Source organism: Tubulanus polymorphus, chromosome 6, assembly GCF_964204645.1.
Source record: "Tubulanus polymorphus chromosome 6, tnTubPoly1.2, whole genome shotgun sequence".
Lineage (NCBI taxonomy): Eukaryota > Metazoa > Nemertea > Palaeonemertea > Tubulaniformes > Tubulanidae > Tubulanus > Tubulanus polymorphus.
The window spans coordinates 8,001,699-8,018,263 of record NC_134030.1 but is presented as its reverse complement, the minus strand read 5'-3'; the positions used below and the strand labels follow the sequence as shown (position 1 = coordinate 8,018,263).

Sequence of the window (16,565 nt, the reverse complement as noted above, 5' to 3'; positions counted from 1 at the left end):
CAATTTTTCTTTTTATATATAACTTGATCTCGCGGAATTATTCAACTCGTAACACCATCCGAACATTGAGAAATAACAAACAATCAATATTAGATGAACAGTTAGGATGAATCAACATAATATTCAAATCCCCAAATGTGTCTTTCCCGAAGATTATTCATGCGTATTCCGTAATGTAAATCTAAAAATCACTTTATAAGTAATTCGTAGTTCGTAGTGCATCTATCTGTTATTACATGCATAAATCTATCTAGTTTTTGATCCCTTCTAAATATTTCATAATACAATCGCATTGTAATTGTGTACGTCGATACTTACTTATTCGCCTCGAGCTGTTTTGGACCGAAATATTTGACGTTACCTAGAAAAGTAAGTAGTCAGAATAATAGTTATCGACGATATAGATTTCATTTTTGAGTGTGGGTGTTATAGTCTTGAGTTCAGTAGGTGACAGATTTTAGAAATTGTTTGAACATTTCAATATATTAGCCAAGTTTTGCCGAATATAAAACTATCTGCAGCCAAAACGAATTTGGAATTATATCTCATGGCTGGTTACGAATCCGTGAGTTAATCAGGGTGGATCTAGGGTCTGATTCAGGGAGGGGTGCACGCTCCAAAATGGAGCACATCATATGATTAAAAGAGCATCCACGGGAAACATTACCTGATTTGAAAAAAATAGATGTCAATGAATACAAACTTTTCAAGTATATATCAGTTTACTTCCAATAGTTAATAGTTTTGATTTTCCTTAAAAATTTCGGGGTAATTTGACATTTTAACGGGGGAGGGGGGGGGGGGTGGGGTGCACCCCTTGCACCCTCGCCTTGGATCTGCCCCTTATGATGCCTGTGAAACGGAAATAATGTCCCTAATCCATGCACGGAATATCTGCGTCACCGACAGGTCAATCAAATATTCTATCTAGTTTCCCTCCCATTCATCAACACAGCCCACAATGAGAAGCTAGAGCGCGCGAGGAAGCCTGGCCAATTGCACATCTACTCTATCTCCCGCTTATACGGAAATTCCTGCTTCCTCCGACCGCCGTGTATCATCGGAGCCAGCCATTCTTTCTCATTACAACTTATCTTGATCAACGCCGATCGGAACAGGTGCCGCGACCAGGCACGCGTGAAATTCAAAAAAGCAAAAACACACCGCGTACACTACACGGATGGGAAAGATAGCCGAATTGATGAAAAGTATCGATTTCTTCGTCATCCTACCGTGTATGTAATATGAATGATTAATTTATGAAATGATTTCCGAACGATCGAGAAAAAGGGGAATTACATCATAACGCTGTTATATCACGAAAGTTAATCGAACCGACTTATCACTGCCGCGAGTATACTTACCGTATTTCACTTTGTTTTTGTTTTCTTTGCGTTGATTAAAGCATTTTACAGCAATCACAGCCACTATCACAACTGTTAACAGGAAAAGGAAGCCTCCGGCAACACCCCAAATAGCTGCCTGCGACACGACCCATCCACCACCGCTTCCGTCGTCGCCGACGCTCGACAATGCCTCTAGAAAATTGAAGATTATTGGTCGATACATAAAACGGACGACGATGACTTATTAACTCATCCATATTCGTCATGGTTTAAGGAAATGAATTTGTTTATTTAGGTTCGGGTTGATCATTGATCCTGGCACTATATTGTCGGTGTCCTCCCTCAGTCTGAAAGAGCATGTTCGATGAACTTGGATCACGTTAGTCGTACAAGCTTTTCCCATTTACCTTTAATCGAAAAAGCGATCTCTCAGAAGATGATACAGTTCAACTCATATGAGAGACGACACCGTTTGAAATGCGAAGATAAGGTTTTTTGTTTTGCGATTGTGGTTCTGATTAAATAACTCGTGAAGGCGTCGGCACAAGCTTTTAGACTAGCACACATTACGTGACGAGCGATCGTGATAAAGTTATAAAGAATATGATTTCGTTATTGAATTATCGAGGTCTGGTATTTCTGTTGTTGTCAACGACGCCGCCATTTTAATTTTATTTCATCTAAATACGGCAATCGAATTTCATCGCAAAAAGTACGTCATTCATCATCCACGCGCGCAGTGCCCGAGGTACAGATCCTCTCGACGCGCAGGTACTCGATTGCACCCGATGGCAAAATCGAGAAGACGAAAAACTTTCATACCAAGCATTGGCAATCAGATTACGAAGCAAGATGAGGGCGTTACAAGGGAATTAATCACTCGAGAGAGATTATCGAGCTCTGATAAAGGCTGCCTACCCGATGGAAGTCCTACGATTTTTGTCGGTCTGCTTCTAGCGAAATTGCCGGCGCTGATCAGCCGGACCTGGTGGTCGACGTCGAAGCGTAGTCCGTGCATTTTGTAACGGGTATCCTTACAGTTCACTTTAATCTGCTCCCACTGCTCGTCGCCGGTCATGCGGTGTTCGATGATGAAGTAGCTGACCAGCGACATATTTTTCGGCGGTTGCCAACTGACCACGAGTTCGCTTCCGACCCGATTCAGCGTCAAGTTTAACGCTTGCGGTGGTACCGGCCCTGAAAATTGAAAAGGACCATTGATTTCACTTAAACCGATTCTTCGAGCACATCGCACGCGATGCAGGGAAACACGGAAAAAGGAGACAGAAACATGTTTCCGAGTGTTTCCCTGTGTCCTGCGCGTTTGACGAGAAATTTTTTATTTCCCAGTGCTGCGACTCAAATTGCAAAGTTTTGAATGAAATTGCGATACCCGCAAAAGTTTTTCGCAATCCCTAAAAATCCCGCGTATGAATATATAATCTTGATGAAATCAAACATCCATCCGATTAGTTAACTTAGTTTAATTTGAAATCTGAGGTATATCTTTGAAAACACTGATGCATGCATACATAAGACGCTCGAGAACGCTAAGCGAGATTTCAAAGCCTGACACATTCATGATTTTGAAAATGAAATTATCTATATGTGCTGCTTTTAGCATATACACGTCACCAACTCCAAATACCCGATCTAATAAAAGACGTCGTGTACAGCAGCGCGTGTGTTGTGTAAGGATAAACCAATCGGAATGTATTTGTCAAAACGTGAGGCGTGCGAAATAAATTTAATCAGACTTGATGCAAACCACATTAGCCGTGTGGTTACAAGTCGACGCCGTGTACACGTCAACGCAGCAGAGACGGTCGCTAAACAAGCACCGGGAGCAGTCGATTGAATGGTCGGAGATACGCTGTCAAAATAATTCAGTTAAACGAACGCGGCAAACAAATGAGAGACCTTACGAAACCGCCGGAGCCGATTTCGACGAGATAAAACGCCGTATAACGCGTTCATATAAACGTCTCGCCGCGTATAATAGCCCTACTGAATATCAGTTTCAAAATGATAGTTTACGATGTAAATTGGACTGAATGATGATTAAGTACTTCTATTAGGGTGTAACGCCGTGATGACGATAACTTGAATGAGATCGTTATTAGAGTTTCGAATTATTTTCAAATCGCCTTGAACGGTTTCTTTTTACATTTCACAGATTAGCGTTTTTATCACTGAATTAATAGAACATATTGTAATGTGTTGAAATTGTCATCACAATTTATATAGATGAGTCAGTGTAGCCTTAAAGGGTTAATGTGAAATGGTACCACCCTAAAAGTAACAAAAATACAACTTTAGATATTAGAAAACGAATTAACTGAAGAAGCCTAAGCAACAATTTAAACATTGACATGCATTTTCTTCAACTTTCATACTGACCTATATTTCTACCTAAAGGTGGATAATAAGTGGCGCCAGTCGCATCCGTGGGCAGCGCGGCCGCGATATTCGGATCGAAACCTAGAAAAAATAAAGATTCCACGTAACATGCATTAGTGAGTTTTTTTCGTCTTGTTTGCTTATGTTTTTGACGTGATGAATGTACGGCTTGGGGATTTTAATTTGCCACCGGGGAAATTCGCACAAAACACTTGTTATTTGAGATAACTGCGCGGCTAGAATTTCTGACCGTGTTCTGTGCAGCTTTATATCCATTCAAATAACGGTCTTGCGGGGCACGAAGCCGAGACTTCTGATCAGGTGGTGACGGAATGATTGTCATATAACTAAATCGAATAGATTAAGAACTTAAGCTTAGTTCGACCGTTATAGGAACACGTCCGGCCAATAAGGGTTATGGCGAAGGCGTGTTTTTGCTGCAGGGGTGGATTTAGGGGGTGGTGTCAGGGGTCCGGACCCCTGCCTTCCCGTTGAGGTTGCCCTTTTCGCCAAGGCAAAGATAGTTAAAACTGACACACGTCCACTCGGAAATGTCGTCATTTAGGATATATTTCTGCCTACAACCCTAGATTATTATTCTTTATTTACGAATTAAACTACATTAGAAATTTACAGAGATGATTATATGGTAATGTAATGTAAGACGATGGATACCAGGAGAAATTAAAAACTTGTAACCATAAAACATGGCCCTGATGATCCCTGCACTAGTTGCCTTAGAAATGGATCCTTTTTCTGAATAGTGATTTTTCTTCTGGACCTCGCATACCAATTTTGCTAGAATCACCCCTGTGTTGGCTTAAAATGCGCTTTGACCTTTGTAGTATAACGAGAAAGATACGAAAGAAATCACTTGTCTTTTCATCATTCTAATTCTGCACATTTTTCAGTTAAGCTGCCTTCGGCTATGAACGTCAAAATATTGAAACTGGAGTTCAAAAAAGTGTAAAGATTTGAAGGAAACATCGATGGAAAAGATTTAGATTACAGAGTACCATAACACTAGTTTCCTATAGATTTCATCCGCAAATTTCAACGGTAAGAAAAGATCGAAGCGTCGTTTAAAAAAATACGAAGCCTCGTTGTGTTTCGACGACAGGTCTGTGTCATGAGTTGACGGTGTGATGACGTCATAAGCAGATATCACAACCATACGAGCTATAACGCATATTGATGCACTCGCCAAAGCCTTTTTATACCCAAGGCCTTTTTAGATGATAAGCATGATGGTATCATAGAGTTTTCGAAATGGGTGGGTTTACGAGTCAGCGGGATACATTCTAATCCATGAATTCTACCGATGACGTAAAACAAATTAGCTACTTTTCTTGAATTCAAGATCAATCATCGCTCTCAAACAAACACATCAATATTCAAGATGTTGTCGCTTATTGAGTGTACAGTAAACACCGTATTGTGCAGTAAACATTGCCCCGGAAGACTTAGAAATAGCGATCAATTTCTCCGTTTCCCGAATAACTGAACGTATCTACTTATTGAATACCGACAAACAACTATGTGTCTATGGGTTGTGCGTTGCCTATATTGTGGTTATCTTTGTGAAGACCCTTGTAGCAGTAGTAACCAACTGAAGCCACGCAAGTAGTTTACATATACAGCTAAGTCAAACAAAAAGAACTTCGTACTTTAGTACTAAGCACTTTTATAACTATATACATCAATATATCAGATTCATGATTCTGGCGTCTGCACATACTCGACTATCATTTCAAAGCGAGCTGCGTTATATTCGTTAAATTATATATATATATATATATATACATATCGCCGGAAATTTCTAGGTTAAAATTGAATATCGGTTTTCTCTCAGCGTTACACTCGTGGCTTCCGGTGGCTACGTCCTTTTTACATGGCACGTTTTATGTGTCGCTGTGTGTTGGATAGAGGAAAATCTAGATTTGATACGATACACGACGACCTAAAAATAAAAACCGCGATAGAAAAAATATATAAATAGAATCAATCAAAAATCGATCGTGCTCGAAGTGAAAATAAATGCAAAAACATGTAATTATACTATATATATATATATATATATATAGTCAATAAATGTTTGAAAATTGCGCTGCGAGATGGAATCATCTAGCCGTTACAATCGTCTTAAAGTCGAAAAAATTAAAGGTCAGCTCCTCCCGACCACGCACGCACAGGTTTGTTTATTTGGCACGAATAGCAGACTGAATTCTGAGAAATCCGGGAACTATGATCATGTAAAAGTTTCCGTGTATAGATTGCTACGATGACTTTACTGCATTTTTATTTTCGTATCGCGAATTGTAAAATGTTAAAACAAATTCAGGGGCTCTCGAAAAACCCATCGCTTGCGATCTAATTTTCTCCCTAATATTTTGGAGCGATGCATTTTCAGTATTTTGAATTTCGACGCTTCGAACGTACTCGTTCGAGTGGTTGGTTAGAAAAAAAGAAAGAAATACAAGCACTTTTATCGAATTATCGCCGGTGGCTTATGAATTTGTGCACATTTACATAGATAACATGTCGAATTTGATTGCATCCGCGTTCATCTTCGGTCGTTCAGCTTTTACTAGATTAAATTTTGTGTTTCACTAGATCAAATTTATATCGATTTTGCGCGCGGATAATCATTGCAAACATGAAGTAGTCGCACAATTCGAAGGCGGACTTTCAATTATAATGCCACATCCGCGAAACACAACATTCGGCCGAATATAACAGTGCTAATCGACGTATACAAACTATATCAACATCGTCGCTGCAGGGCCTGCGCTAGTTAAACGAAAAACGTACATATATAGCCCGATTGTCAATCTACAGACATAATCGGATCAAAGCCGATCAAATATCAATCAAATGGTGTGATTATATAGATCAATCATATCAAAGATCATTGCCCGCCATTCGGGACGACGTGGTTATTTTGTCAATCAGTTTCGCTAGAAATGATGACCAAGAATTAGGATCATCGCAGTTCATGCCTATTTGTGCGATTGGTGGCGACAGTTTTATCCCGTAAGCTCGTGAATTCCGACTTAACTATCTACCGTGGTTGACTTACACGCAACCTATAAGGGTCAACGAACGGAGCCGACGTAAAAACCCCAAGCTAAAAATAGGTAGCATAAAAATGGAGCACGTGTTCATAAGTATATATTTCATCTATAAGAAGAAGGAAATCTTCCATCAATATAATCTTAATGATAAGAAAGATCTACTCATTCAGTGGCGGATGTTAATCAATTACGATTATTGCGATGAACAGGGAAAATAATTATGATTACTTCTCTCAACGGAGCTTCCTTTGAGGTTACGAGCGCCGCTGGATTCAGATGCAGGCAAAAACAACTAGCATGACTCATAGATCCAATCAACGAAAATACCTTGGTTTTTGATGAGTTATCAAACCAAGGTCAGGGACAAAAACGGATTTTCGTTCATGAATAGAATAAAAGACATCGCACAACCGAAATGTGGTGAGACAATTCGAATAGGTCAGACACACACTGCACCGCGCGCATCATTACTTTTCCGACTAATTTCCGGTTGCCGTTTGGGTATATACGGCCGCAAATATACAGGGAAGTATAGCCAATAAACAATGACTGCTCTTTTGGCCGGCGATATCATGGCTGAGCGCTTAAACGACGCCCAGTTTTTATCTTTTATCTCTGACACCGTCCCCCCGTTTCAACCTAGCCATCGCAGATATAAATTCCGTGCCCCACATTCCGTATCACAGATATGACGACCACAAATCTACATACCAACACGATATAGACTATATTACCTAGGAAAAAAACTACGGACGCTTGTAACGGCTGATTACGACCAGGCAACAATAAAATCGAACGTTATACGTAATATGCAAACAAGTGGAAGAAAATGAAAGAAGAAATCTGCAAATAATGTCGAAATAATGAAGAACTATGTAGTACGAAATATAAATGCAAACCCATGCATGGGATACACGTAAAAATGTATGTATAGTAATATACCGTCACGGAGATTGGGCACCGTCACCGGATGAGCTGGCTGTTGGCGTTGACGTGGCTTCGGAACCATCCGAGGCGTGCTCGATAAACGAGGGGCGGCTGAAAACAAGTCAAATTGCCTAGTATCAACAAACAGAAGCTTTGAATACATAAATTAGGAAGTAAATTGTTGCCGGTTTGAGCATAAAAGTCTTAATACAAATTTGTGTCTAGTGCCGACACAAATAATGGTTTGGGGACATATTTATCTTTATGTTATGATACTTATAAACACGGGCATTATCTGATCAGCCATTACGCATGCGCGCCACGGATAAAAAGCGGTATCATCTCTGAATATATCTGAACAATGAAAATTTAAGTCGCTATATATACGACGAAAATGAACGAAAGATGAAATTAACAGTTGGATTTGAAGCATTATCATTGGGTGGTTCTAGAGGCTTGCGATTTGATTTCGAACCGCTATGTCATTGCAAATGCCACGTTGCATTGCGACTAAATCGAAAACTCAGTCGGTTACGGGACCGATAAACAACAAAATATCATCCAGCTCTCATGAAAATATAGCCAAAAGAAATATTCCCAAGAGATATTGCGTTGTATTATGGTGGAATGGATCATATATAAATGGGTACGTTGTGGCACTGTAGACAACGAAAATGGATGAAAAATGAAGCGAAAACGTCTTTTTGTATATACGCATAACGGAGATAAACAGAAGGTTAGCATATATACCGAATATAGAAAGAAATATTCGTGTATAGACACTAAAAATCGTACAGAACGAGGAATAATAACACATCAATTCAATGATAATACAATTACGAATATATATGTATATATATAATATCAAATCATTACGAATGGGGAGATATGAAGAGACAATAAATAACACAACAGAAACGATATGAATATATTTTTGAAATGAAAAAAATAAAATTGGCGGCCAAGGGACGCGCGGGGTTTTATCGTTGATCCTGTCTAGAACCAGTGCATAATGCAAAATAAGCAGTAGATGTATTTATCAGCTATCGACTTTTATGATGAATGTATCGTTTCCCCAGAAACCAAATACAAATCGATGTGTGTATAAATCATTAATCTTTCTTGTTAATTATATATTTGGGATTATTGCAGTGTCAAAGGCCTTCTTCGATTCAAGGTGATATTGGGCTTGTGTCGATGAATTTTCGCATTTTTTGATATGAATATATATTGGAGAAAACAAAACAAAACACGACATAAATCGATAGATCGAGGAGCGGTGAATGGGGCGAGTATTGAACGCGTTCAAATCTGGTGTTCGAACCAGGTACATTACTTGCTGTCCTTTGGCAAGTTGGGTATCTGTTTATAGTCGGAGAGATTGGTGACACATGGCGTTATTGCCCACGGAATGAAAGTAGTTATCGATGAAGACGGAAAGAAAAATTTTATCATTCACTAGAATATTCACTTTTGCGACATTGTTCTAAAATGATAGCCCGCAATTCGCTTCTACTCGGAGCATCTCGACAAGATTTCGACACGACGCGGCACTGCTTGCATAGTGCGAGATCAGATAGACCTCTCCGTAATCTGCGCCTGGTCTGGTGATGTATTTTTTCACACGAGCCTTTCGCGAGATCGCTCACAACGCGCCGATGAGCATTCGTCGTGTTAAGACGACAGAACGCGTTATAGCTGACGTGAATTTAAATATCGCGGAGATTCACCGCTGAACAGAACGCCAGAATGTCGTACGCGTGCATACAGCGAAGAGGTTGATTTTGGTTATATTTTCGACGCTCCGGCGATAGGCAATTCTCATATATGATGAACCGAGCGAATCGAGTTCTCGGAATCGTTCGGAGCCAGAGGAGCTACCAAATCGAGAGCTATTTTTAGTTCGTATTGGCAACGTTATGCAGACAAAGCACTACCAACACACAAATTGATTTTCATGAAAACAAAATAGGCGTTCACCAGCTTCCCGACCGTTTGGTGCGGCAAAAGAAAATCAAAAATTGAATAAATCGGCATTATATTTCCTGTGCAGTATATATTGTTTAAAGCCGTAAGATAAAAGTGATAATACCGTTTTTAAAATACGATTCAAAGACGAACGCAGAACACATAGCACAATATACACGTCGATAGGTTTAGATAATGAAACGGTGAGAATGATAACACGATTCATCGTAGCCAATGCATAAAAACACTGATGATAATAGTACGACGATTACCTTTAGTCTTTGCCTTGACTATTTCGCTGAATAGACCATCTCCTAATTTGTTTCTAGATATCACACCGAATTCGTAAACCTCGGCTGGCTTCAGGCCGTATAGTGTAAACGTCGTCGCTCCGAACGGCAATACTTGTATGGTTTTCCAGTTCTCTGGATTGGCATCATTGACGACTTTAAACCTAAATTTGATAAGATATAAACTGCGTTACGAATAAAAGTGCAAATGATTTAATCGTATTTTATATTCATCACAAAAAGCACATAAAAGATGATATAGCAAACGCATTTTCTGCCTAGCAGCTTCAGTATGCAAACCTTTGGAAATTATAAATACAAATCAAAAATTGTTAATTACCAGGGTTTCGAACCTGATATGAGTGGTACATTTACGTCAATGAATTATATCGCAATATAGAACCAAACAAATTTCTTGAACAGGCTTGATATGAACAGGCACTATGCGGATTATCTGCTTGGAAAGGAGAATTACTAATAATAATGATAATAATGATAATCCGGATTAATTAGGGTTTCTGTGAAAAAGCAGAAAACCCTAATGATGCAGCCGATTGGCATCAACCCGCAAAGCGAGACATAAGCCTTTTTTCAAGCAGTATTTATGTAGCGATATTTCGAGTTTGCAGCAACGTCACTCAAAAGCTACTTACAAACACGGCTTTGTAAATATTTATTTGTGGATACAACATGTCGATGTAAAAAAGAAAAAAAAACAGAATCAACCATATCGTACGATATGTGTGCATCAAAATACCACGTCAATTCCCCCAGTTGACAAGCACAAATGAACCAACGATTTATTAGCATAAATCTTCATGCCACGAAGAAAATTTTTCAATCGATGTTTTGTTCGGCGATAAATCATTAGGTAATTATTGACGGCATAGATCACGCTTTTGCGTTAAATGAATTATTTTATCACGTACGGCCACGCTTCTCAAGGGGTGGTCGATTTTTCATGACAACATTTCGACGAAAAAAAGGAATTTTGATTAATTAAATTTGCAGTAGATTTCTTCATGAAAAGAACAGCATTAAAAAACCCATTGTTAAGTCCAGTAGGTAGTGTGGTGTGTAGACCGTTCGTGGGAGGAAAAAGGTTGTTCGTGGGTATATATTTTTTTTTATAATCAACTTTCACATCTACAATAACCTAAATGTCAATCGCGTCATTTGTTGATCCATTAATCTTCCTTCGGTTTATTTTGGCATTGTTCCAGTTGAACTTCATGACGAAACCATGGTCTCGTATTTACTTATTTTGAAGAAACATAATTCTTTATCTCTTCGATTATTTTCACCTATTATGGCTTCAATTGCGTTATATCACGTTGAATTATTGAAATTCTGTACTAAAAGGAGAGATTCTGCGAAAAGCAACTGCTAGCTCTTTCAATCGAAACACGCACTGAATATATACTTGATAAAAAGAAAAATCACCGCCACCACTTAGAGAAAATGGACTGACAGAGAACGGGCAAATCGTCGTGTTTAGGTAAATATGCCGAATAAAGAGCCACCAGATAAAGGTGCGTGTATTTTCCGCAGTTAAACATTGACAGTATGTCTTGATGAGCCGTCGCGAGTTTGAAGGTTGGTCATCTAATGAAGCGTGTAAGATGCAAATACGGTAACAAGATAATTGTACCGAGCTGGAATCAATAGCCATTAGACAAAAAAGCTATTCCTGGAACGAAAGTGTTGACACGTCAGTTTGAAAACACGGGAGACAACAATAAAAGCGTCATTGGAAGTGTTTCTTGTTCTTGTTCTTGTTGGGCGAACTCGAACGAACACAGTTGAGGGATAATTCGAAGAACTATACTTCAGGATTGACCGAGAGATGAAATGTATGAAAATGGAACGTTGATAACGGTGCAGTTGGGATTGGTTGTTCCAACAATTTCCTTAATTCTTAATGAGATGGATCTTAAGATGATTCATGTCCCATCGTGGAATTGTCAATCCGGAATTGGCTACGCAGCTGCTGATAAGGTTGCTGATGGCACAACATGTATCCTTTTGAACGGAGTTACGAAAGTAGTAGATAGCAATAATGAATTTGTTTATTTGCGGATCTTTTTGTCTTAAGCTTTAATAAACAGCGATTTCTGGCCTAGCAGACATAGATAGATTGAAGTCCGAGGCGATGGTCGAGCAATTTCGGCACGAATGTTGTTCACTTTCACTTGAGCATCGTTAGTCTATGGCACTCATTAAAGGCTACTTTCTGTGCATTCGCCACCCTTCGCAGATAATCTATTGCAAGTACTTCAAATAAGCACACTCGTCGTGGACACTAATTATATGCGTCGATGTCCATTCGAGTTATATCGCCTCAACTCGATGAGCTAGAATTAGGGCGGATGACGTCACCACGACGGTGAGAAAACAACTTAGAGATTCCCTCGGTAGACCACTTCAACTGTCGGTCAGGAACACTTGTAACGCCATGTTAAGAACGTCGAGATATTCATTAGTTAGTTCTCTGATGATTTAAGTGATTCGTGTAATTGACAGGTATCGATGGGTTCTTGCCATTGGCACGAGTGCGTAGATATCAATCAAAACGTTAAGAAGCCAAAGCCATTCTGAAACGAGGCACCGCCTATATCGTTAACGAGGACGAGTATAAAACCTGGTTGCACGATACATCACGATGTTTTTCGAGTCTCAGTGCGTACGATTTTATAGATACAAATCGAAACGACAGAGCTGGCAAATCCAGCGGGTATCTACAATCCAATTAAATACACGGCATTACACATCGGTTTGCCAACACCGGCGAAATGGGATTCCATCGAAGAATCGCCATTGCCGCTTAAATCGGCGCTTAATCAACCAATTCGGTTGCAATACGCATTGCAAAACTCATTTACTCAGCCGACTTTTGTAATACCCTTAGTTGCGTTCTGCGGCGAAGCAGGTGCTGAAAATAGTCCTACGCGCGGGGAAAAGAACATATGTCTGATTCTCCCCGGTGCTCAATAATTCCAATCACATACGGGGTAAGCCCATTGATCGGTTACACTTGGCGTGCCGCGAATCGTTTTCGTCGCGATCATCGTCTGTCACAGAATACATCTTGTTACAGCAGTGGCTTTGAAAGAGCAAACGCCTTGTATCATCATCGGGAGCAGTGTCGTTCATTTACTCGTTTGACCTTGGATCGGTGACAGTGGTCTACCGATACGATCCAAGGTCAAACAATGCGTATTATTGAACTATTCAATACCTTAATACTAAAAATCACATGTGTATTTACGTATGTGATTATGTGATATTCAGTATTTAGGCTTTGAATATTCTAATAATTACAGCCCGAAGAGAAATCACGAAGTTTATACTTCACTCTCGGTGCGCGCCGATATGAAGTGTCGACAACCGAAAAACTATCAACTAAGATGACTTCCGGTATTTTCACTGGCGATGACATAGACCAGTCGGCCATTTCCTTTTTGTTGCCGGCAATAATGGTTTTACGGAAATGGGATTTTATCAGAAGCTAGATCGAATTGTCAGATGTTCTATCTGTTTTTATCATAGCCGAAGTTGCATTATCCAGACCACGTATGAATTAGCATACGGCTCATTAGGGTAGCGTTTCCATCCATCCAACCTTAATATCGCAGGAATATTGCGCGTCTCGTGACGACAATTCTTCTGTGGGTCGTATAACGCTCAAAAAACCCGGCTGATATTTAATTCATAGTTTTTCAAGGATCATCAGCGAGGAAGCTGCTTTTTAGGCGATGATAGATGGGCTGATACGTTCGACGACCTTTTTATGAATCCTCACAACGCGATTCATCGACTCCGCGTAAATGTTTACTCCCAAACAAGGCATTTTCGTTTGATACACATTTATTATGCGTTGTTTTGGTAGCAAAAAATAAATCGATCTAAGTCCGTATATCAAACAGCTTGCCCGTTTAATACGGCCCTTCGTTGACTGCTCCATCCCCTCGCGTTGATCATCAGCGGTAGTGGAGGCCAGCCAGTCGATGCTTCCTGTATGACGGTCGATAGTTTGCTCAACCTCTTCGTTTCGTATTGGTTTTGCCGTCTATCGGCAGCAACAACGTCCGACATTAGCCGTATAATCATCGGATCACTTTTGCAGCGTTGCTCGGCATTTGCGCCTGGCACCTGGATCGAAATTGGCCGCGTAGGTTAAGCCCCGTTCTCTACAGAAATGATTACTGCATAATCCGCCGGTCCGCGAATAGCTCGGAATGACAATGATACGCGGAAAAGCTGTTATTTTTGCGAATAAGCGCTGGCTGGCTAATATACGCTTATCGCGTATATAATTCGACCCCGTCTGTGTCCATCAAATTATACCGAAAATCAAACATCATTATTATATCACATCAAACGCTAGCCGCGAAAAAAAACGAATCGGGTTGCGCGGCAAAATCCTTAACGAAAATACCAGACGTGAAAAAACAACACGTTCTTTTTACCGTGTGTATGAACATGGATCTTGATGTGTTATATTATCTGTGACGATGGCAATACATTTACTACCATCCAATTCTGAGGGTTTTTTTTCAAGGAAGGATGACAGGGAGCGAGGAATGTGCAACTGATGGACCTCCGTATTGGATTCGGTCATGCGTAGATGCTCTGTCAATCATCAAGTGTGGGGATACACGGTGTATTGGCGTTACCGGGACTCCGCGAGACGACAAGCAACTTCTATGGCGAAATATATCTGGTATAGAAATCAGCGAAGACTTCGCCCGCCTCATCTCCTCGCTGTCAGAGATATTGATATCAACCTGAATATTCAACGCTTGCCAGCTTGTTGTTCCGTGAAGTCCAAGACAACGCCAGCAGCTCAGCTGATATACATAATGTACATGTGTATATATATATATATATATATATATATATATATATATATATATATATATATATATATATATATATATATATATATATATATATATATATATATATATATATATATATATATATATATATATATATATATATATATATATATATATATATATATATATATATATATATATATATACACATGTACATTATGTATATCAGCTGAGCTGCTGGCGTTGTCTTGGACTTCACGGAACAACAAGCTGGCAAGCTTATATATATATATATATATATATATATATATATATATATATATATATATATATACTGCTGAAAACAATAATGCCATCACGTCAGTTTGAAAAAATGATATTTTACAACACACAGAAGAACCTCTCCACTCGAATGATGCGTTTCTTGCGTTACGCGGCTTAGTCGTCTTTTGTTAACGAGATAAGCTCTCTTTGATATTATACTATTTCTGAATGCAAACGTGAAAAATGATTTTGCTCATAAAAGCTTGGTTGTCGTGGTATATGGCTTCGCCACCACGACGTACATCCAGCGGCAGGCCTATTACGTAACGCTGTACTCGGGAGCCAAGGGAATCCTAGCAAACATCAAACTGCAGGGCACAGCGGAAGGTAACCGTAAACGTGGGTGGCCAAGGGAGATCTGGTTGGATGATGCAATAAACTGGACAGGACTGATCTGCCTATCCATACCATGTACATTACTTCTTTTCAAAATCATGATCAATTTTACCATAAAATACACGGCAGCTATATAAATGAACTGATTACGAATTTTATTGCAGTTTACTAAAGCCACCCGACCGATTCGGGGAAACAAGCTATCATTTCTGAGTCTAACGTCAGTCATCAAAATTGTAACAATAAACTTTTTACCATAACTATCGATGAGATTAAAATAGCTGTAGCTGAAAGAATCAAAATCCATGGATGTTTTGCACCGATTTATTCAACAGAACTTGTTGTACTGATATTTGATCATACAATCACGGCTCGGAGGATATCCTATATCGGAAAATATCAAACGATATCGGCAAGCTTTTCAGGAAATACATTTTAATTTTGACGCAGGATGTTTCGCCGTTGATAGAGTAGCCTACCATCGGATTCCACTAACCGTGAAATAATTGTAGCTCGATATCCAGATTATAATAGGTTGAACGAATGGACTTAATTCAAAGAGATATTTTTAGAGACGCCGAGCTTTAGGTGAGCTATTGAACGTGCGAATGCGTGAAAAAGATTCGATACTCGAAGAAAGAATGAATTCGCATGAAACGAAGCCGTCATCATTGGCTATCGTAATTGGCTGATCATCAATCGTAACTTCGATTTCTGAGTAACGACAGCTTGTAACCTACTAAATCCCGGTTTACAACGATCTAATGGCTTCTTGATCATTCGCTTCGCGAAACTGACTAATTATTCATAAAAGCCGACGAAACGAAGACGCACGTTTCGGCATGAAATCCCATTTGCATCTCGCGATCAAATCGTCGTCTCAGGAGCTGACGCGAACGAGAATAACCGTCGAAACTGCACACCTGCGAACCGCACAACACGAGCCTCGGCGCGCATAATAAAATTTTCTCTTCGACACCAGGCGAAATTTTTTGTCATCTCCGAGTATAATTTATTGCTATTAATCGCTGCGAAGGTATATGCGCGCGGTACAGTATT

General features: G+C 39.6%; 1 protein-coding gene across 1 annotated transcript in view; it reads right to left on the bottom strand.

Annotated features, from left to right (window-relative positions):
- Positions 1-16,565, bottom strand: part of LOC141907316 (protein turtle homolog B-like) — a 60,484-nt gene that overhangs the window by 2,585 nt on the left and 41,334 nt on the right. Inside the window, exons 10-14 of the mRNA XM_074796923.1 lie at positions 9,988-10,169; positions 3,747-3,827; positions 2,265-2,543; positions 1,365-1,538; positions 319-361 (exon numbers count right to left, since the gene is read on the bottom strand). Of these exons, the coding sequence (XP_074653024.1) occupies positions 319-361; positions 1,365-1,538; positions 2,265-2,543; positions 3,747-3,827; positions 9,988-10,169 (759 nt within the window). The remainder of the gene's footprint in view (positions 1-318; positions 362-1,364; positions 1,539-2,264; positions 2,544-3,746; positions 3,828-9,987; positions 10,170-16,565) is intronic.